Source organism: Drosophila mojavensis, unplaced genomic scaffold (genome assembly GCF_018153725.1).
Source record: "Drosophila mojavensis isolate 15081-1352.22 unplaced genomic scaffold, ASM1815372v1 contig_74, whole genome shotgun sequence".
Taxonomy (NCBI): domain Eukaryota; kingdom Metazoa; phylum Arthropoda; class Insecta; order Diptera; family Drosophilidae; genus Drosophila; species Drosophila mojavensis.
Window position 1 is genome coordinate 26,312,163 of NW_025318899.1, and position 20,670 is coordinate 26,332,832.

Below are 20,670 nucleotides of genomic sequence, written 5' to 3' on the forward strand. Positions count from 1 at the left end.
TAAAAAGATAGAAATATATATAAATTAATAAGAGGGTTGGGAGTAATAAAGAAATATGAAAGAAATACCATATATAAATCAATCATTAAAGCTTAACAAGTATATTACAGCTTCACATACACACACCCACAATTGTTGTAAGTTTAATATACGTTGAAATTAGTAAACAGCGTAAAGCAAATCATTTAACTAAACCGAAAAACAAAAAACCTAAAACGAAACTGTATAATAATTATGTTTATAACTATGTTAATATAAAAATGTCATCTCAGAAATATTTCAAAATGAGCAACCAACAAACAAAAATGTAATAAATCGTAAATATAAAAACAATTTGAACTCTCTATTTGCAATGAGCCATAATAATTGGGGTAAGCTGTATCAGATTTTATTTGTATACGCGTTTTAATATATAATTAATGCTTAAGTTTTATATTGCTGTCTGATTAAACTTCTAAGCGAACTGTTTAGGACATATTAAAATTTTGCGTAAAGTCATATTCAATAGTTGGTATGACGGTTTGCACAAATTTCAGAAATATAATTAAATATAAATGCACCCCAAGCTGGCCACCGCCTTCCTCTACAGTCTGAATGATCTTCTTCATAATATCTGCGTGCCGGCAAGGATGCACCGATGCCATATTGGGTCCAGGTAAATGGGGATGCGATTCCATTGTAACAGTCTTTTTAGCATGATCCTGTGAAACATCCTCGTACATTTGCTCGACGGTTAGCGGCTTACGCTGCTCATCGTAGCCGACCACCCATAGCCTTGGAGTTTGATAGTATTTATCATATGTGATGTGCAGATCGTAGGTACGTGTGCGCAATACGGAATCTCCGCTACTGGCAGTCTCGCTTGCATTCTTGACTGAAGCCGATTTACTAGGATTAGTTTCGGTATCCTGTTTGCGAGTGGTAGTGGCTACAGCAGGATCGACAAGTTCAAGCATGCCACTTTCCTCAAATGTATCCATGTCAATGGCCTCATCGTCGTCTTCATTATCATCATCATTGCCTACCACGGTTAATAGCGATCTTTTACTATTTTCGGGTGTGTACATTTCGTCCTAATGGATGAATAAATGTATTCAACTTTTACTATTAGCAATATAGTCAAACCTTGCTCTCATCTAGCGTCAGTTCGCATATTTTCTCATCGAGTTGATTTGTGCCGTCATCGTTTAATTGATGTGTCTCTACCCAGCCACCGTCACCAGACTCTTCCTCAACCAGTGTCTCCTCTCCTACATATTCCATTTGCTTGCAACGGCGATAGCATGCCACATTGCGTGTAATCAGAAATTGTTTATCTGTATTTCAATTAGCTGTAAGTGTTTTAGCATAATCTAATACGCATACTCGTTTACCCACCCTTTGGCAAATATGTTTTTGTTTTGCTTTCATCGCCAGCCGCCCACTGCCAAGTAGGGCAATGGTGAACTAAGTGATCACCTGCTGCAACGAATTCCTCTGGAGTTAATACGCCAGTTTCTCGAAATTTTGACTCCTGATCAGAAATCAATTAAAGTATATGTCGTGTTAATGGTAATATATATTATGTATTCGTTATAATGTTCACCAAAATAGTTGTAAAAAATTCACTTATGTTTAAATCAACTCATAGGTGTGTATGTTTTAACTTTAAGGAGCTTGAGTCAGGTACTTGCCTTTAAAATTGGCGTTAAATATTCTGCCACATTTAGCGCTGTTCCCTTTACTGTGTTAAGTACGCTTTGCATTTTTATTTATTAATTTGTCTTTAGAAGATTTGCTTAATGTTAATGCGATGTATTTATGAGTAATTGCCTAATTGCCACTTTCGTTTTGGTTTTAATGCTTGCACGCTGTGCAACACTGCAATGTAGTGCTGGGCGCAACATCGATACATCGATGTTTCAAATTAAACGAGAAATATCGATGTTTTTTTGTTCGATGTTCGATGCTCTGTAAAAATGTTACCTCCACCACCAGGGTGACCGAATATGGTATTTTAAATACTTTTTGGTATTTTATCAGCTCCGATTTTGCTCAAAAGTATTTTAATGGTATATAGGTATTTAGTAGCATTTTTCTTCGATTTTATGGTATTATATGGTATTTTCGGTTTGGTCACTCTTTAAGTCTTAATGAATCGAATGCTTAATGCTTAAGACTTGCTTAATTTTAAAACAAATAAATAGAAAACATGAGCAATAAGCAAAAATATAGGGCTGAGTGGGAGACTATGCCGGAAAATGAAAAATGGCTGGGAAGGAGCGCTAATAATATGGATGCGCACTGCAAAGCGTGCCAGACTAACATTTTGAGTAGGCTGGCGTCACTTAAGCAGCATGCGGCTACACAAAAACAAAGATTTAATCATTTTGCCCGTTTTTAATCCGTCGTGTGAACGCATATTCTCTCAAATTAATTTAATCAAAACGAAAAATTGAAACCGCTTTAAAAATGTAAATATATCACATATATTACATGTACAACAATCATTGCGCGAAAATGGGTACAATAATTTTAAGCCCAGTGAACAAATGTTATGTAAAGATTTCAACAAATTGAATTTAAGCTGCTCTGACGAAGAAGGCTAGTAAATATAATTAAATGATCTTAAGAGAAACTGAGAAACTGAACAAAGAAGTTCCTTTATTATTTTATTTTAAGAAAATGTTACAAAATGAATTTTAAGCATTTAATTAATTTTAAGACTTTAAATATATATTGGAATATGGAATTGAATACGAATGCATATGTTCTAGTTTTATGTTAGACTGAAATATTATTAATTTTTTAAAATGAAATAAACAACAAACATTTTTTGCAATAGGAAAACCCTTATTTTTATTATACCCTGAACCCATTGAAAATGGGAAATCAGGGTATAATGGTTTTGTTAAAAGTATGTAACAGACAGAAGGAGGCGTGGCAGACCCCACAAAGTATATATATTCTTGATCAGGGCGACGAGCTAAGTCGATTTGGCCCTGTCCGTCTGTCTGTCTGTCCGTCCGTCCGTCCGTCCGTATGTATGAACGCTTCGATTTCAGAAGAGCTAGAGACTTGAAATTTTTTTTCCTAGGTCCGTGTATATTACGCGCATATCAAGTTTTTCTTTTTATATCGATAACTACTCCCGATAATTTATTATCGATCAAAAACCTTATCGAAATCTAGTTATTTAATTATACCTCCTACACCTTTAGAGCTAGAGCTTCCAAATTTTATATGTAGACTTATATGCATTTTATATAATTTCGATTTTGGTTCTATTTTACCCCCCACCCCTATATCTACCCCCCCTATATCTACAAGTACTAGAGACTTGTGCTTTGGAATGTACATACATTTGAATATTATGATTATGTTCTGAAAGTTTCATTAAGATTGTACGTCTATAAATTAAAATATTCAACAAATAAATCCTTATAATGTTGCCCACACTGCAGCGCAGCACAAGCGCAGTCGCTGCTTACTGCGCAGTTAGCAGAGCGCGTTCTAATACGTGGATGTGTATGTACGTGTGCCGAAAAGAAGTGCAGAGTGATTAGAATATCAGCTTGGAGGGTTCAGGGTATCTCCTAGTCGAGCAATCTCGACTAGAGTCTTCTTACTTGTTTCTATATATAATGAGTCAGTTATTATTTTATTATAATTTGAATTTCCAGACGATTTATTTGTTATGGTATTTATAGTAGTATTTTGTAAAATATGAAATAGTATTTTATAGTATAATTTTGAGACCAAATTGGTATTTTTCGTTTGGTCCGGCGCGGTCACCCTGCTAGATATGTAGAACAAACTTTTTCAACACCGAAAAAATGCGCTGAAGAGACCGGTCAACTTCGTATTTGGTCGGCTCGGTCTTCTGAGGCTCAAGCAGTGAAAATAAGGCACGACAAAATCTGCCACGAAATGCACGCATTACCAAATGAAGCACGACTATGCGCTCGTTTTTCCTTACTCACTCTCTCCCTCTCTTTATGCTCTCTCTCTATGGTCTCTCGAATAGCAGCAGCGCACAAAAATTGAAAATTGTTTGCGACGATCTCAGCTCGTTCCTTTTGAGTGAAGGCTTACAATTGCATGAGTTTTATGATATCTAACAGATGCACCCGACCAAATACGAAGTTGACCGGTCGCTTCAGCGCATTTTTTCGGTGTTGAAAAAGTTTGTTCTACATGTCTAGTCTATGGGTTCTCTGGTTGGTGTGTATATGTATGTATTCTTTAAAAAAATTATTCGATTGAAATCCATTCATTTTATAATTTTAATGCTTAAAAATAAGAAAAGAAACAAAAACAAAATTAAATAGTAAATAAAAAATATATGTATCACTCATCAGTCTTAACTGTTAATAACCGTTAGCTTCTTTATAATACTCGTATTTTAAGATATGCAATTAAATTGTTATTAATATCATTATTTAAAATTAATCTAAGTATGGGAAACTCCATCCAACATTCTAGCAACATTTTTGGATTTTTGCGAGCTTCGTTTTTCGCTAACACGATGTCCAGCTTTGTTGAACATCCGCTCACTCTCAGTAGTAGTGCTGTAAAACTATCGATCGAACTATCGATATATCGAATATTTATATTTCTGCGTCCATATCGATTGTTTTTTATACTATCGATAGAGATGATATCGTGCGTTGCACATAATTACCAAAGTGCAACTTCGCAAGTCGGCGGCTCTTTTTGGTAAGAAATACATTTATAAGAAGCAATTAAGTATTTATTTGTAGGTAAATTTTCGTTGGTGTTGGTGGCTGGACAGATTATCACGGAACGACGAGCTGCCTTAAAAGCTAAGCATGTGGACATGCTTGTCTTTCTTGGATCTTGGCAGAAGAATAAAAGCCATGCATTTAATTTTAATTTTATCTAAACTTTTTTTTTGTTATAGTCCATGAAGGATCTCATTATTGTTTATTAAAATTTTTATTTTTATTTTTAAATATGCACTTATTTTTTGTTTTTGAACTTGAAAATATTTTCGATAGTACTATCGATGCTATTGAATAATTGTTGTAAAACCATCGAAATTATTGAATGTTGCAACCATCGATAGTTTTACAGCTCTACTCAGTAGAGGTTGCTGACACGCATATGTACATATTATTTAGCACTTTTAGCTCACTGCTCGTTTTTTGCTTAATTCAGCTCATTGTGATGTATAGAAATACGTCTACATATTAAACCAATAAATTTAGTGGTGGGAACATTTTTACAAAACATCGAACAAAAAACATCTATGTATTTCATTTTATTTGAAACATCAATGTATCGATGTTACATCGATGTTGCGCCCAGCACTAACAAGTATGTATATTGTTTACTGACCACGTGAACTGCAAAGATTAATTGTAATGGAACAGAAATTCCTGTTGCCTTCCCCAAATTTTAATAAAACTTTTAATAAACCAAACAAGACTAATTTGCATTATCTAACACCATCTGGCATGACGCTACTTTCACGTGAAAAACAGCCACCTCCGATGTATGGAGCGCACGGAAGTACAGTGGCTCCAAAGTATTTCCAAGTAGGGAAGCAACAAGTAATGCAAATATGTTAACATGAATTAGGAATATAAACATATATTTTAATTTTTTAAAGAATATTAGTGTCACAAAAAAATCATCAAATTACTCTCCATCTCGGACTGAATACTGTGGAAACTGTAAGATGGAACTGGCCACATCGCAAGATATGCGTCGTCATTTCAACCAGCATCAAAGTTGTCCCGCTGAAGAATGCAGTTTTACAGCTCTATCATTTGTTATGGAGCGACATATTGAGGCAAACCACATAACGGGTTTGTACAAAACTGTAAAAAAAGTTTGGACACCTCAGAATATTGCTGCCTGGCGCGCTGAGCGATGCAAGAGGTTTGTAAAGACATTTAAATAAGTTACAATCATTGAGATTTGATTTTACAGATTTCCAACGGCAGCTAGCGTAAAAATAGCCAAACTGGCTAAGGAACAGCGCTTAAAACGAGGCGAACGCCTTGAGGCATCTAAAATGCGCTTTGGCATGCTGGATGACAGACGAAACATGCGTTTGCACTCATACACAAAGAAACAGAAATCTATGAAGGAAATTAAAAAACTTAGATGTATGAATACTTCGGAACGACAATCAGACCGTCAGAAAGGGCCAAAGAAAGTAATGGAAAACACTACTTTAGAAGATCCAAGCAATTCATGTTTAATTGATGTGCCTATTTTTCGTGGGACTAGTAAAATGATTGATTACAAGCATATAAGGCTTAATTCCAGAAACAAGGTTGATAATGCATTAAGCAACATGTTCCGAATTTATGATACGGACACTGAGAGCGAAAATGAAGCATCAGATAATAATAATCATGATGTAAGAGATTTGGCTCACTTTACTTTTGTAGAACCCAAGATTACTGTAGATGACTATGATGACAATTCAGATGATACCAAGCTTAAATATCCAGTCACGCCTTTAACAGAAAATATTACCAAATATGAATTCACGATAGGTTCAAGCTCTTCCGATGAAGGACCTGATGATGTACCCATTGAACGAAACAAAGATCCCATTTCTAGCGCACAACAGGATCAATTACGACCGAAAGTCATCAAAGCCTTTAAATCAAATCCTTTTCAAAAAAAAAAAAGTTCTGGTTTGAATTACATGCGTGCGCGTCAATTAAATAATCTAAACACAATGCTATCTAAGCTGTTAGAGAGCGAAATACGACACGAGCGAAATGTTCTTTTGCAGTGTGTGCGTTACGTGTGTGAAAAAAACTTTTTTGATTTGTAAAAAGTTTTCGACTCGGGAAAAAAAAAATGAAAAGCATTGAATGACGAAAACAAACAAAAATAAAATGTAATTTAATTTTATTGCATTTATAAAATATTATTAGCAGAGCTTAAATTTGCAATTAGCTTGCGGGCATACTACCGCCGGCATCAGTGGCTATTCCACTAACACTGGAAGTATTGCCAATGCCTACACCACTGCCGTCTGTAGATCCTGAACCACCAGCTGCGACTGCCGTCTGCTGCTGTTGCTGAGCTGCGGCTGCTGCCGCCTGTTGTTGCTGTGCAGCTGCGTGTTCTTGTTGGCGCTTTTGTTGTTGTTGTCTAGCCGCATGCGAGTGTTTGGCCTTGGTCTCTTCCAGTTCACGTACTCGAGAGCGCGCATGTTGAATGCGATGCCAAGCCATTTGCAAAACTTTAGCGGATGCATATCCCGATCCCTCGTGTGGTTGACCGGTGGAAACTTGTGTGAGATAGTTTATTTGCTCAGAGAGTTTGGACTCAACACTAGACAAACTCTTCAAAAATTGCTGAGACTGTGTCTCGGCACTTTTTTGAGAAGTCTTCTCCTTACCCAGCTCTTGCAACGCCTGACCTACGTGTTTCTTATTATTGTTGACTGCAGTAACAAATGGCCATAAGAACGCTTACCTGCACTCTGCATGCAGAGTATTATATCTTTTTCAATCTCATCTAGTGCATGTATTTTGTCCAGCGGATTCATGCTTTCTTTTCTTAGGGGATCCTGACTTAAAGCGTTTTTAATTTGATATATTTAAAAAAAAATTAAGTAACTGCTTTTTCTAGATTCCTTGTTTGTTTATTAGACATTCACCAAAGAATTATGTTTGGGTTGCTATCGTCTATTTATAATAGTTGTCATCGAAGCTATCGATATATTATAACAATGATATTCTGTTAATTTTTTTTATATATGTATTTAGATAACATAAAATTAAAACTAATTTAAATTTAAACAATTAAAACGATAATGAATGAATAATTAATTAATCGGTAGCTAAATTAATGTCCAATACCAAACCAAGCAAATTTAAAATACTGTCTTGGCAAAAGCAAACAATTTTCATATAGTTCCGATGATTCTTGCTCCATATGCCAAACTATAAACCCAGCTCCACAGTTTATTTGCTTATGTAATGCGTACTGTGAACGATTTGAAAAATGTGACTTACACTGCCGACACTCAAATATATGGTCTTGTGAGTCAGTTTTAAGAAATCGTCGAACATCTCGTATTTCATGTAAGCCTGCAAGCTCTCCTGTAACATTTGTAAGTATGAGAAATGTTGGCGTTTTCTCCACATCCTCGCTTCTGAGCAGATAGGGGACCGCAAAAATTTCCTTGGTGCTAGAGCATGTTCGTATGCAATATAAGTTAACCTTCAGGGATGTTGGAAAGTTTCCGACACTTTGTTCATAACAGCCAGCAAGACTTTTATGGAGGAGCGTAATGTTTACTTTTGTACCTCTGGTGTGCTTGCTGTGTAAATAATTTGTATTGGCTTTAACGCGATATTGTAAAGGTATTTGTGGCTTTCCAAACATTTGACGCATGACCATAACTTTTATGCGTTTTATAGCACATGCCTCTAGCGGGACGCGATGATTTACCATTACAAAGCTGGTTATCTTCTCTAGCAATATCGAGAATAGCATATCCACGGTTTCCTTTATATCCAAATGATTGCCTATTATAACAGGGGTGCTCTCGTAATACATACGCTTCCCTAGCACTGTCACATAAAACCCAATCGTTACCTCTAACCGATTGGCCCCATAGTTCAGGAAACGGAGTAGTTGAGGAACCGCTTCGATACCGGCTTCCAATAAAAATTCATTAGTACGACTCCGTGCGCTTTCATCACACAGAACAAATGTTTGAATGCGTTGTAATTCGATGAGCTTGAGCAACTTCTTCTCTTCCAAGCTTAATTTGATGTGTTGATTATCGGAAACATTTAGCCAGTGATGACTGTAGGGCTCATTTCTTCCGACGAAATTGTGACACGTCTGGCATTCAAAAATCTGGCTATTGATGCAACTTTGGTGTCGAAAGGTTCTTGTATTTCCTACAGTTTCAAATAAATAGCGCGAGCTAACACGACGAGACATTATGAATTCTTTAAGACGACTGTTATAGCATTTCAGGGTGGAGTTAGGTTATATAGAAATGTTTTATTGAATAAGCCTAAGCTACTTTATTGTATTTAGAGCTAGCTACCTGTGTCAGCATAATATTCGTCGGCCATGTAATATTTGCAGCTGCTTTTGAGAAAAAGGGATTTATTTTATGACTTAAACTATATAAATATAAAGGCATATAGGACGAAAAGAAAAAAAAAAGTAGGATGGCAAAAGAAAATCTATCTAGCAAATCTGTCTAAACATATGTTTGTATATTACGAACTGTTAGTTCGAACATTGTTTTTCTGGAATTCATGCAGCACTCTAGTATATATGTACATACATACATGTATATATTACAAAAAGAAATGGCATGAGTTAGTTGCTCTCACTAGTTACAATTGGGAAAATTAATAGTTTTGAAACAATTAATAAAATAAACATAAATTGCGCGCTCTGTAGTCGAACCCGAGACTTCTCGATCGAGCGTCGCGCTGCTAGTCACAGCGCCATTTCCCTTTTCGAAGGTCCGATGGCAAAACTGAAATATATTCACTGCTGCAGCGCCATCTAGCAATGCTAGCACTTCATTCGCAATGTAATTTAAATAAAAATAAGAATAAGTTTTAATGTATGTGTGCACACGTATAGGAAAGCTGTTGTGGCTGCTGCACGTGCGTTGGTAATTGGCCAAACATTTTGTTAATTTATTAACGTGGATTGACTTTAAGGATTTTAATGAAACTTTCAGCATATGATCTATATATTGAGTATTTGACATTTAAAAAAGAGCCAAATCATTCACAATTAGCTGTACTGGCTTCTGACCTTCACTGGGGATTCTGCTGACTTTGGAGCCGGTATCCAAAATATAACAAAAATCGAAATTGTATAAAAATCATCTGAATATATATTTAAAATTTGGAGACTATATTCTTGATCGGCGACGAGCTGAGTCGATTTAGCCCGGTCCGTCCGTATGTATGAAATGAAATGTAATGTAATGTAATAATAAATTATTAAGCAATTAAGTTCCAATAGTAGGCACACACTGCAGCCAATGCGTCTTTATCCGTGCGTGCGTATGTGTATGTATGAATGTGTTGTTTCTTGTGTAAGCAGAAAGACGCGAAGAATTATTGAAATATCAGTCTCGGCTAGAGATTTCTTACTTATTATGAATTATATTTTTATTCGAAAATTAACATACGATTATAGAGCTCAATAAAATCAATTTTCTCCTCGGCAGTGTACGAATCGTTTGTGCCAATAATATTCAAGAACTTTGGAGGCACTTTAAAAATTACTGATTTGATTTTAAAACAAGTAAGAAAGCTCTAGTCGAGACTGCTCGACTACGAGATCCCCTGAACCCTTCGAGCAATAGCTATTTCAATCATTTTTCGCGTCTTTCTGCTACACAAGAAACACGCGCACACACACACACGCACGCACACACAGGCATACATACACACACACGCATACACACACACACACACACACACACACATACACACACACACACATACACAAACACAAGCATCCACGCATAAACGCGCATGGGCTGCAGTGTTGGCTTACTATGAGAACTTAATTGTTTAATAACTTTTTTTGTGGACATACGATCTTCATAAAACTTTGAGATTATGATTACAACATGAATATGCATATATTAAATACGCTTTTTACAAAGGTGAGGGTGAGGGGGTGGATATAGGGGTGGGGGTAAATTTTAACAAAACCCGAAATTGCATAAATTGCATATAAGCATACATAAAAAAATGGAGACTCTAGCAATAAAGGTGTAGGAGATATAATTTTATAACTGGTTTTCGATAAGGTTTTTTATCGATAAAAAAATCGGGATGAGTTATCGATTTTTAAACTAAACTAAACTTGATATCCGCGCTGTTATTAGGGACATTTTAAAAAAAATTTGAAGTCTCTAGCTCTTATATCTTCTGAAATCGACGCGTTCATACATACGGACAGACGGACGGACAGACAGACGGACAGGGCCAAATCAACTCAGCTCGTCGCCCTGATCAAGAATATATACTTTGTGGGGTCTGCCACGCCTCCTTCTGCCTGTTACATACATTTCAACAAAACCATTAAACCCTGATTTCCCATTGAAAATGGGTTCGGGGTATAAAAATCAGGTGCATTCCCTCTAACAGTTGTTAGTAGTGCTGGAAATTGCAGCGGACAATCAGCCGCTCACTAACTTTGGTGAATTGCAAAGTCTTAGCAAAGACAGCAACCTAACATCTGGAGTGAAGTCGCAGTTATTAAAAGTAGTGCATACTTTCGGGCTCTTGTTGTAGTTAAGCTGAGTTTAAGTTACTGCGGTCTCTAAACTCAAATTATATTAATAGCCATTGCCCACTACAGGCTTCACGTCGTGGTAGTCGGAGCAAAAAATGGATGCCAGAATGGAGGACGAGCTGCAAGCTTTCGCGCGTCGTTCTTCGTTGCAGTGATCACCGCAGCAACAAAAGAGAGCGCAGCGAACCCAATGGCTCTACGGGCTGCAGCTTATAAATCAAAACAGGCAGGTCGACAGAGAAACGCGAACAGCTGGACGGTCGTTAAAGGACGCAAGCCTTTGCAAAAACGACCCCGAAGTGATGCAATCGCGATCTCAGGCGGACATGCTTCGCGTAGTCAAGAGCGACCCAAATCTAAAACATCTGAGCGGCGATGCTCAGGGCATTAGGAAGACAGCTAAGAGGGACCTTTTATTGCAATTGAGTAGGAAGCCACTGCACGAAGCTGTAGGCAAGGCCTTGGGTGACCGAGCGGTAGTTAAAACACTCACCGAATCGGCTGAGATTGAGATCCGTGATCTAGATGAGTTAGCTAGCAAGGAGATCTTGGAGGCAATCAGGGTTGAGTTGAAGGATAGCTCACTCCTCATTGAGGCCATCAAATCGCTACGGCCTGCGTTTGGTGTACAGCAAAGAGCTACGGTTGCTCTTTCAGTTGGGAAAGCCAAAACTCTGCTCGAGCTGTCCAAAATTAGAATAGGATGGGTAGTATGCCGTATCCGAGCCGTGGACCAGCCTAAACGCTGTTTGAAGTCCTCGATTATGGACATAAATGGACCTAAATGTAGCCTCTCGTCCGGAAAGGTGAGAAGCAGACGGACCACTCAGCAGACAGCTTTAAGTGGCCATCCTACCGTGAAGCTGCGCGTAACATGAAATGTTAAGGTTCCTCCAGCTTAACTTAAATCACTGTGTTGCTGTCCAAGATCTACTAGAGCAGGCCATAAGAGAAAAATGTAGAGACGTAGCCTTTCTCAGTGAGCCTCATCACTGTAGGACCACCTGCCATAGGACATGGTCAAAAGACGCCAATGGCAAAGCTGTGTTGTGGGTATGTGGCAACTCAACGAATGTACTTTCGAATATTAAGGTCCCCAGCATGCAGCTTAGTGAATTCACAACGGTGCTTGATGAGCTTGCCCAGGATGCTAGGGATCGGAAGGCCATTATAGCAGGAGATTTTAACTCAAGGGCGTTAGAATGGGGTAGCCACAGCAAATGCCAGAGGCCGTATCCTACTGGAGATCTTCGCGACACTTGATGTTGCACTGCTCAACACTGGTCACGAGTTCACCTTCAGTCGGGCTGGATACGGATCTGTTATTGACATTACTTTTGTCACTTCATCCCTCTTTCGGGAAGAAACATGGAGCCATTGCGATAGCTGTACGGGCAGCGATCATACGGCACTTCTGTTCACAATAGGTGAGCCACCTGCTAGGGCGTCAACCTTGCGGAGAGAATCGTATCGGCTGGATACTTTTGATCCCGCGGTCTTTTCAGAGGATATTCAGTCTCTGGGCACAATTGGTAATGCTGAGGCCAGAGCATGCCAAATGGTAGCCCAAAATTCAGAGTGCCCGCAATAGGAGCATGTTACGTCGCAAGCAGTTCACGCGACAACAAGAGCCTACGTATTGGTGGAATGCACAAATAGGTGACATTTGACGCAAATGCATCCAGGCGAGAAGAAGCTATCAACAGGCTCGTGGTAGGTCTACGTTTTTTGAGAAGAAAAAGGCCGTTCAGAAGAAGGCCATTCAGGCAAGCAAAAGAGAATGCTTTTTGAGTTGTGGAAGATCATACAAGATAGTAGTTAAAAAACTATACGCAGGTAAACAGGTGCAGCCTATGGATCGCTTGGAGCGTAAATCGATTGTGGAAACGCTCTTCCCAGAAAGATTAAGTTCCATTCATGCCCCTGAGTCCGAGTCTGCTGATTAGGGCTCAACGAGCACTCAAATTGTTTTAGTTACAGACGAAGAAATCTTAGTAGCTCTCAGAGGTTTTAAAGCTAACACAGCTCCAGGACCAGACGGGATCCCAAATCGTGCGCTAAAGCTAGCCCTCGCCTTGCACCCGTTTGCCGTTTGCAGTACGTTTGCCGAATTATACAACGAATGTTTAATTCAGGAGACGTTCCCTGCAGCCTGGAAAACCCAAAACTTGCTACCCAAGGCTGGCAAACCACCAGAGTAGCCATCTTCGTATAGACCAATCTGTCTCTTAGACAACATACTCATACAGTGTCAGCTGGAGTACCCCAAGGCTCAGTGCTGGGGCTTCTCCTATGGCATGACATGTACGATGGCATACTGCGCTTGGAACTACCAGTAGGTGCGCACACCATTGGCTTTGCTGATGATGTAGCTGTCGTCGCCATAGGCAAGGAGCTTAAAGATACAGAGGCTATGTGCAACGAAAGTATCAATCGCATACGAAACTGGTTGACAGGAGCTGGACTCGAGCTAGCGGCGGACAAAACGGAAGTCGTCCTAGTAAGCAGTCGCAAAAAAGAGGAAACTGCCAATATAAAGATCGGCCACGTCATCATCGCATCAAAGAGGGCGATAAACTATATTGGCGTCATGTTAGACACAAGATTAACTTTCCGCGAGCACTTAGAATATGTGCATAAATAGGCAGCTGATTCTTGTAGAGCTATTTCAAGAATTATGCTTAACACGCGGGGACCTAAACAGCAACGACGGCTTCTTCTGGTGAGCGTCATTAGGTCTGTCACCCTCTATACTGCGCCAATATGGTTAAGAGCGATGGGAACGACGAGCTACAGCCGGGGCAATCGCGCGACCTACAGACTAAGCGAAATCAGAGTCAGCTGCGCTTTCAGGACTGTCTCCGATGGCGTGGCGCTCGTCATAGCCGGCATGGTGCCACTGGAGGATTTTGTCGCCGAAGCCGTGGAGCGAAATTCACACGCGCCTGCGCGACATTACGCTATCAGGGCGAACAGCTTTGCACAATGGCAAAGAAGGTGGAATAGCTCAACTAAAGGGCGATGGACACACACGCTCATTCCGGAGCTTGAGCCATGGGTAAAACGCAAACACGGCGAGGTTAATTTCTATCTTTCACAGATCCTCTCGGGACATGGTCACGACGAAACTGATGAATGCCCCTGGTGCGGACGAGGGCATGTGGAAGACACATTTTTTTCGAATGTGGACGGAGGAGAGGCGTCGTCTAGAAGAGGCAGTGGGCCGCTCCATCAGGGCGGACAACATAGTCAATGTCATGCTGGAATCGGAGGTAGCTTGGGAACTAATAAGCACCTTCGCGGCCATAGTGTAGCAGGCTACTAGCCTATGTATACTGTAGCTGGTTACTAGCCTATGTTATATTAGATTTAAGTTAACAGCATTATTGTTATCCATCAATAGATACACATCTATCGATAGTTAACCATATCGGTGGCTGAGGAGGCTGTCGATATGGAACATGCCAATTTGAGTAATAAAAGGAGGAGGATCGATACATTTCAAGCTTGAGTGTGAACAATAGCAGACGTGTGTAAATCAAGAGATTAAGAAATAAAGAAATTAAATAAAAGGCCTACTACAATAGTCATCACGCATCTTGTAAAATAGCTATATAATTTTGTTAATAAGATACCCTGAACCCTCTAATCTGATATTCTAATCACTCTGCACTTCTTTTCGGCACACGCACGTATTAGAACGCGCTCTGCTAACTGCGCAGTATGCAGCGACGTACAATCTTATTGAAACTTTCAGAGCGTAATCATATGGTGAAAATGTATGTACATCCAAAAGCACTTGAATTACGCCTTTTACAAAGGTGAGGGTGAGGGGGTGGATATAGTGGTGGGGGATAAATTACAAAAAAAACCGAAATTATATAAAATACATATAAGTCTACATTTAAAATTTGCAAGCCCTAGCTCTAAAGGTGTAGGAGATATAATTAAATAACTAGCTTTCGATAAGGTTTTTGATCGATAATATCGGGAGTAGTTATCGATATATAGAGAAAAACTCGATATGAGCGTGATATACACGGACCTAGGAAAAAATCTCAAGTCTCTAGCTCTTATATCTTCTGAGATCGACGCGTTCATACATACGGACGGACGAATGGACGGACAGACGGACAGAGCTAAATCGACTCAACTCGTCGCCCTGATCAAGAATATATATACTTTGGGGGGTCTTCGACGCCTCCTTCTGCCTGTTACATACATTTCACAAAACCGTTATACCCTGATTTCCCATTGAAAATGGGTTCAGAGTATATAAGAAGGTGGAAGATCTGATATTTCCAATATAGAGGTATTGCGAAATTATCTTCTCTTCCGGAATTATTTGAAAATATTATAATCAATTTGAATTTACTTCCCTTGTTAATGACAGTTTTTCTAAAAAAAAATGCTAAATGATGTTATTTATACTTACTTCAATTAAGCATTTGACTCAGTTCATCACCAAATACTAATTCTAATACTTGGACCCTTAGGTTTTTTCCATAAACTTGTGTATTGTATTTCATCCTATTTGAAGGGTAGAACCCAAAGAGTCTTGCTGAGAACACCTATTTCGAAACTTATTTTTGTGTCATCAACCTATCACCCGTAAATTTGTAAAAGACGTATTTCAAATACTAGTTGTGCCGTGGCACATATACGCACTTTAATGTTATTATCACGATTTAAAAGTTTTATGAAGAAAGCACATCCACAAAAAAGTTATCAAACAATTAAGTTCTCATAGTAATCCGACTACAACTTTCGTAATGACTTTCGTAATGATGACTTTCCTAGCTGTAAGTCTCATTCTACGATATTTATCTATGCAGAAGATGTAAAACTTTGCCTTCCAGTGCAAATGTGCACCTACATCTTAAGATGACCTTAATGCATTTAAACTTTGGTGTGTGGCAAACCAGTTGTACCTAAAAAAGTATACTTGGCTTTATTGAACATTGGTCTAAGGAATTTACAGATCCTTTTATTACCAAGCACGGTAATGTACGATTACTGTCTTACCATAGTAGGCTTCAGATTATTGATCTTCCATTGAATATCGGTAATATTGATTCGACCTCTTTGTTGATGCGTCTTAATTTTTCGGTTCCGTCCGCATAATTTACCTGCGTGCACTACGGATTATTCTTTGCATAGTACGTTTTATGTTCTATTTGTTAATTTTAATAAATATTATCACGTATTTTCCTTAGAGCTCTCTCTTCCTAAAATAAAATCCTTGCTATTAGCTTACCTTAGGGAAATCACTAGCAGTTCCCAGGCATAAGCACTAGTATACAAATCGTTGCCAATGTTGTGTAGTGATTTTTCAATCCTATCCTAGCTTTTATTATACCCTGAACCCATTTTTAATGGGAAATCAGTGTATAATGGTTTTGTTGAAATGTATGTAGCAGGCGGAAAGAGGCGTGGCAGACCCCCCAAAGTATATATATTCTTGATCAGGGCGACGAGCTAAGTCGATTTGGCCCTGTCCGTCTGTCTGTCCGTCTGTCCGTATGTATGAACGCGTTGATCTCAGAAGATATAAGAGCTAGAGACTTGAGATTTTTTTCCTAGGTCCGTGTATATCACGCTCATATCGAGATTTTCTCTATATATCGATAACTACTCCCGATTTTTTATTATCGATAAAAAACCTTATCGAAAGCTAGTTATTTAATTATATCTCCTACATCTTTAGAGCTAGAGCTTGCAAATTTTAAATGTAGACTTATATGTATTTTATATAGTTTCGGTTTTATTGTAATTTACCCCCACCACTATATCCACCCCCTCACCCTCACCTTTGTAAAAGGCGTAATTCAAGTGCTTTTGGATGTACATACATTTTCACCATGTGATTACGCTCTGAAAGCTTCATTAAGATTGTACGTCTAGAAATTAAATTATTCAACAAATAAACTCTCATAATATTGCGCACACTGCAGCGCAGTCGCTGCTTACTGCGCAGTCAGCAGAGCGCGTTCTAATACGTGCGTGTGTATGTATGTGTGCCGAAAAGAAGTGCAGAGTGATTAGTATATCAGATTAGAGGGTTCAGTGTATATCCTAGTCGAGCAGTCTCGACTAGAGTCTTCTTTCTTGTTTCTTACAAGTAATGCAAGATAGTAAGTAAAGATACTACCCTGAACCAAACTAAAATTTCAATTTCGATGTATTTAAAAATATAAATGAAATAGGAAACTCATTTAATGCAATATATAAATATTTTGAAACAATTAAAAACAAGTAAGAAAGCTGTAGTCGAGACTGCCACGCATTGGCTGCAGTGCACTGCAACAACACTTCAGTATTGGCTTACTATGCGAACTTAATTGCTTAATAACTTCTTCTAGATGGACTATCTTCATGAAACTTTCAGATTATGAATATAACATAGATATGCATGTATTTGCCGAAGCACAAGTCTGTAGTATTTGGGTGGTGGAGGTGGAGGGTAGATTTTTACAAAAACCGAAATTGTGTAAAATGCATATACATAAGTATACATACAAAATTTTGAAAAGCTTTAAAGATGTAGCAGATATAAATTTATTACTGGTTTTCGATAATGTTTTTAATCGATAACAAACTAACGGGGCAAGTTATCGATATTTAAAACAAAACTCGATATGCGCGTGCTACACACGGATCTAGGAAAAAAATTTCAAGTCTCTAACTCTAACTCTAACGACGCGTTCAAACATACGGACAGACGGACGGACAGACGGATAGAGCTAAATCGACTCAGCTCGTCGCCCTGATCAACAATATATATACTTTATGGGGTCTGCAAGATAGTAGCTTTTTATACCCTTTAAAGTACATAAAGAATTTCGATTTTTGTCAAAATTTACCCTCTACCCCAATATTCAACTCCTCACCCAGATATTTGTAAAAGGCGTATTTCAAATACTAGAGACTTGTGCTTTAGAAATACATGCATATCTATGTTATATTTATAACCTGCAACAAGCTTCATGAAGATATTCCATCCACACGAAAAGTTATTAAGCAATTTATTTCCCACTGCAGCCAATGCGTGTTTATGCATGCGTGCATATGTCTGTGTGTGTGCGTGTGTGTGTTCATGTGCGAATAATTATTGAAATATCAGTTGCTCGAAGAGTTCAGGACATCTCATAGTAGGGCAGTAGGGCAGTAGGGCACTAGAAAAGCTTTCTTACTTGTTTTTAAATGTCCGTATATATAGCGCGGATATTGAGTTTATCACAAAACATCGATAACTCATCCCATTATTTTATTATCGATTAAAAACCTTATCAGTTATAAAATTATATCTCCTACATCTTGAGCTAGAGTCCCAAATTCTAGCTTTTCAACTAATATGCTTTCTGGTATCTATCGATGATCCAAATAATTGTTACGCCTCTTTAGAGGCATGCTATATCGAAAAATACCCTGTAATGTTCACATTTGTTGAGCGTAGGCATTCAAATTTTGCAGTTAGGTTACCGGTAGCTCGTTCTAAATACGCCCAGTAGAGCCGTGGCAAATTAGGGAAAACTGAATTTTCTACAGTATTATAGCTAAACTTAGCTACTAAATTGCTGATGGGATGTGAATGAGTATACAGCAATTGGTAACGCCCGACTGCAATGTTCTTGCTTGTTAATTATAATTTTAGTACACTCTGTCAAAATTTTTAAATTAAAATACATATGTAAAGCTTTTCCATTAACATTAAATATAGAATTAATTTCATAGCTTATTTTTATACATTATTACATATTACTTTTCAAAAAAATAATTTTGATATTTAGGCCCGTTGTATATATTTTGATTAGTTAACAGTGCGTCAGAAATCTAAGTTTGGAATAACAAATTTATTTAAATTAGGTCAATAGGTGATAAACGTAAGGCTGACAACTTCTGTAAAAATTACAGGGGTAAAATTTACTACAATTTTTGAAATTATTTGGAGTCGAGCGGAATATAACCTAAATTAAGGCGCAACTGCTCATAAATTATAAACAATGATATTGTGGCTGGGGCCTTTCGAGCAATTGTGGGCACCAATCCACGGTAGAGCCCCAAATATCCAAAACGCATCATATATTTAATAGCATGGAAAACAGTCGGAAACTGTGTGGGTGGTGCATTCATCATTAAAGTCTTCAGCACGTCAAAGGGCTGCGAAATAATTGACTCAATAATTGACGTGATTAATGAACTCTTAAAATGTAAATGCACGTCGTCTTCTAACATGAAGCGATGATGAAGCTCACTTTTAACCTACTCTCCAGATCAAAAAGGATATATGTACACTAATACTATTACATATGAAGACAAAAATGAATAGTTACTTGGTCATAGACTGCTAGCTGGGCACTGTTTCCAATAGCTGCTTTAAGAACAGCAGCAATCCCGCCACTATATAGGGTCATCCACCCCTCCTCTTTGGGAATCCGGATCAGAGCATCCATAAAGCTCTTATAACTATGATAGTATGATAGTTTCGATAAAATTAAAGTGCGAATATGCAGTGAAGAATTTGAATAGCATATATGTACTTTCGTCTTAAGTTCTCAGCATATTTCATATCGTTTTGCATCCGCACATTTATCACATCCATTGGTAACCCAACTAATGCTCCAACTATGCCTGCAAAGCTGGCTACATAAACTTTGTCAAGAATGGAATTCGAGTTTTGCAATATTTCTAGGTGCTTGCCGTTCTCATACAGAGAGAATCGAAGACTTGTGCATGTCAACTGACGAAGTGCAGCCGCTGTAAAACCATCATAAAAACCTAAAAAGCCTACGATAGGATAATGATTGATAAAAACGTCTTAAGGTAAATGCAAATAAAATACGTGTTTAATCACCTCTTAATCGTATGATTTTGACAGTTGTTTTCAACATACTCTTCTTTTTTGTCTGTGTTTGCATATGCGTCTTGATTAAATCAAAAGGTGCTAATATACAAGCTACACATGTGGATGCCACTCCTCCAGACCACCATCGTGGTCGTCGCAATTCGCGATCGTCAGCCAGTACCTTGTGATGTGCCTATACCTATGACCCAAATTAAGCATTCCACCAATTCAGAAAGAAGTTAAAAATAACAATGTTCTCTAGCGAAAGTATAAATTTTCAAAACTAACTACCTACTATGGTAAATGCTTATCTAAATTAATATTTCAGTGACAGCCAAGCTTTAGGCTCTAAAAAGTCAGTCTCAATCATGACACATGACACGGAAGTTTAGCACGTAAAACCGCAATGGTCAATACTGCCCGATTAGGAGGTACACAATTTTTGAGACGACGTGTCTTACAGCGCTTCTGCCATTACCAACCACCTTTTCCCAGCTATCTAAAGTAGTGGCTAAATATTCAAACGCAATTATATCGTAATTAGATGTTTGAAT

The 20,670-nt window shown here is 38.1% G+C and overlaps 5 protein-coding genes and 1 long non-coding RNA gene across 10 annotated transcripts; 1 reads left to right on the forward strand and 5 right to left on the reverse strand.

The window, feature by feature from the left end:
• Positions 1-366: 366 nt before the first annotated feature.
• On the reverse strand, positions 367-1,865 carry LOC6583642 (ubiquitin-like-conjugating enzyme ATG3). Its single transcript, XM_002009271.4, has 4 exons — positions 1,674-1,865; positions 1,378-1,513; positions 1,126-1,316; positions 367-1,073 (listed from the first exon to the last, which is right to left on the reverse strand). The coding sequence occupies exons 1-4, from the start codon at positions 1,743-1,745 to the stop codon at positions 468-470; spliced, it is 1,005 nt and encodes a 334-aa protein (XP_002009307.1). The 5' UTR covers positions 1,746-1,865; the 3' UTR covers positions 367-467.
• A 3,259-nt stretch (positions 1,866-5,124) lies between these two features.
• LOC6583643 (nuclear fragile X mental retardation-interacting protein 1) lies at positions 5,125-6,853 on the forward strand. 2 transcript variants are annotated; one of them, XM_044009986.1, is made up of 4 exons: positions 5,125-5,319; positions 5,487-5,555; positions 5,615-5,886; positions 5,938-6,853. In XM_044009986.1, exons 2-4 carry the CDS (start codon positions 5,496-5,498, stop codon positions 6,797-6,799), a joined length of 1,194 nt encoding a protein of 397 aa, XP_043865921.1. In that variant the 5' UTR covers positions 5,125-5,319; positions 5,487-5,495; the 3' UTR covers positions 6,800-6,853. The 2 variants fall into 2 exon arrangements, with proteins under 2 accessions (XP_043865921.1, XP_002009308.2); XM_002009272.4 differs by having other exon boundaries at positions 5,317-5,555.
• A 6-nt stretch (positions 6,854-6,859) lies between these two features.
• LOC6583644 (mediator of RNA polymerase II transcription subunit 11) lies at positions 6,860-7,681 on the reverse strand. Its single transcript, XM_002009273.4, has 2 exons — positions 7,450-7,681; positions 6,860-7,393 (listed from the first exon to the last, which is right to left on the reverse strand). The coding sequence occupies exons 1-2, from the start codon at positions 7,520-7,522 to the stop codon at positions 6,921-6,923; spliced, it is 546 nt and encodes a 181-aa protein (XP_002009309.1). The 5' UTR covers positions 7,523-7,681; the 3' UTR covers positions 6,860-6,920.
• Positions 7,682-7,786: 105 nt separating this feature from the next.
• Positions 7,787-9,478, reverse strand: LOC6583645 (protein terminus). The gene has a single exon (XM_002009274.4). The coding sequence runs from the start codon at positions 8,929-8,931 to the stop codon at positions 7,822-7,824; it is 1,110 nt and encodes a 369-aa protein (XP_002009310.1). The 5' UTR covers positions 8,932-9,478; the 3' UTR covers positions 7,787-7,821.
• Positions 9,479-15,909: 6,431 nt separating this feature from the next.
• Positions 15,910-16,688, reverse strand: LOC122757555. Its single transcript, XR_006357625.1, has 2 exons — positions 16,297-16,688; positions 15,910-16,202 (listed from the first exon to the last, which is right to left on the reverse strand). It is a non-coding gene; the product is annotated as an uncharacterized LOC122757555 (long non-coding RNA).
• Positions 16,689-19,105: 2,417 nt separating this feature from the next.
• Positions 19,106-20,451, reverse strand: LOC6583646 (mitochondrial dicarboxylate carrier). Of its 4 annotated transcripts, XM_015162998.3 has the most exons (5): positions 20,126-20,451; positions 19,812-20,058; positions 19,605-19,737; positions 19,527-19,533; positions 19,106-19,431 (listed from the first exon to the last, which is right to left on the reverse strand). In XM_015162998.3, exons 1-5 carry the CDS (start codon positions 20,187-20,189, stop codon positions 19,424-19,426), a joined length of 459 nt encoding a protein of 152 aa, XP_015018484.1. In that variant the 5' UTR covers positions 20,190-20,451; the 3' UTR covers positions 19,106-19,423. The 4 variants fall into 4 exon arrangements, with proteins under 4 accessions (XP_015018484.1, XP_015018483.1, XP_002009311.1 ...); XM_015162997.3 differs by lacking the exon at positions 19,527-19,533; XM_002009275.4 differs by having other exon boundaries at positions 19,106-19,533.
• Between the last annotated feature and the right edge of the window lie 219 nt (positions 20,452-20,670).

Coding starts and splice junctions, on each gene's coding strand:
- LOC6583642 (XM_002009271.4), bottom strand. CDS start 1,745: ATGCAAAGCGTACTTAACACAGTAAAGGGAACAGCGCTAAATGTGGCA. Junction 1,317..1,377: donor AAAAACATATTTGCCAAAGG/GTGGGTAAACGA, acceptor ATTGAAATACAG/ATAAACAATTTCTGATTACA. Junction 1,074..1,125: donor TGACGCTAGATGAGAGCAAG/GTTTGACTATAT, acceptor TTCATCCATTAG/GACGAAATGTACACACCCGA.
- LOC6583646 (XM_002009275.4), bottom strand. CDS start 20,189: ATGCAAACACAGACAAAAAAGAAGAGTATGTTGAAAACAACTGTCAAA. Junction 19,738..19,811: donor GCTGAGAACTTAAGACGAAA/GTACATATATGC, acceptor ATACTATCATAG/TTATAAGAGCTTTATGGATG. Junction 19,534..19,604: donor AGCTAGCAGTCTATGACCAA/GTAACTATTCAT, acceptor TCTGGAGAGTAG/GTTAAAAGTGAGCTTCATCA.
- LOC6583645 (XM_002009274.4), bottom strand. CDS start 8,931: ATGTCTCGTCGTGTTAGCTCGCGCTATTTATTTGAAACTGTAGGAAAT.
- LOC6583644 (XM_002009273.4), bottom strand. CDS start 7,522: ATGAATCCGCTGGACAAAATACATGCACTAGATGAGATTGAAAAAGAT. Junction 7,394..7,449: donor ACTCTGCATGCAGAGTGCAG/GTAAGCGTTCTT, acceptor AGAAACACGTAG/GTCAGGCGTTGCAAGAGCTG.
- LOC6583643 (XM_002009272.4), top strand. CDS start 5,367: ATGGAACAGAAATTCCTGTTGCCTTCCCCAAATTTTAATAAAACTTTT. Junction 5,556..5,614: donor TCCAAGTAGGGAAGCAACAA/GTAATGCAAATA, acceptor AATTTTTTAAAG/AATATTAGTGTCACAAAAAA. Junction 5,887..5,937: donor CGCGCTGAGCGATGCAAGAG/GTTTGTAAAGAC, acceptor TTGATTTTACAG/ATTTCCAACGGCAGCTAGCG.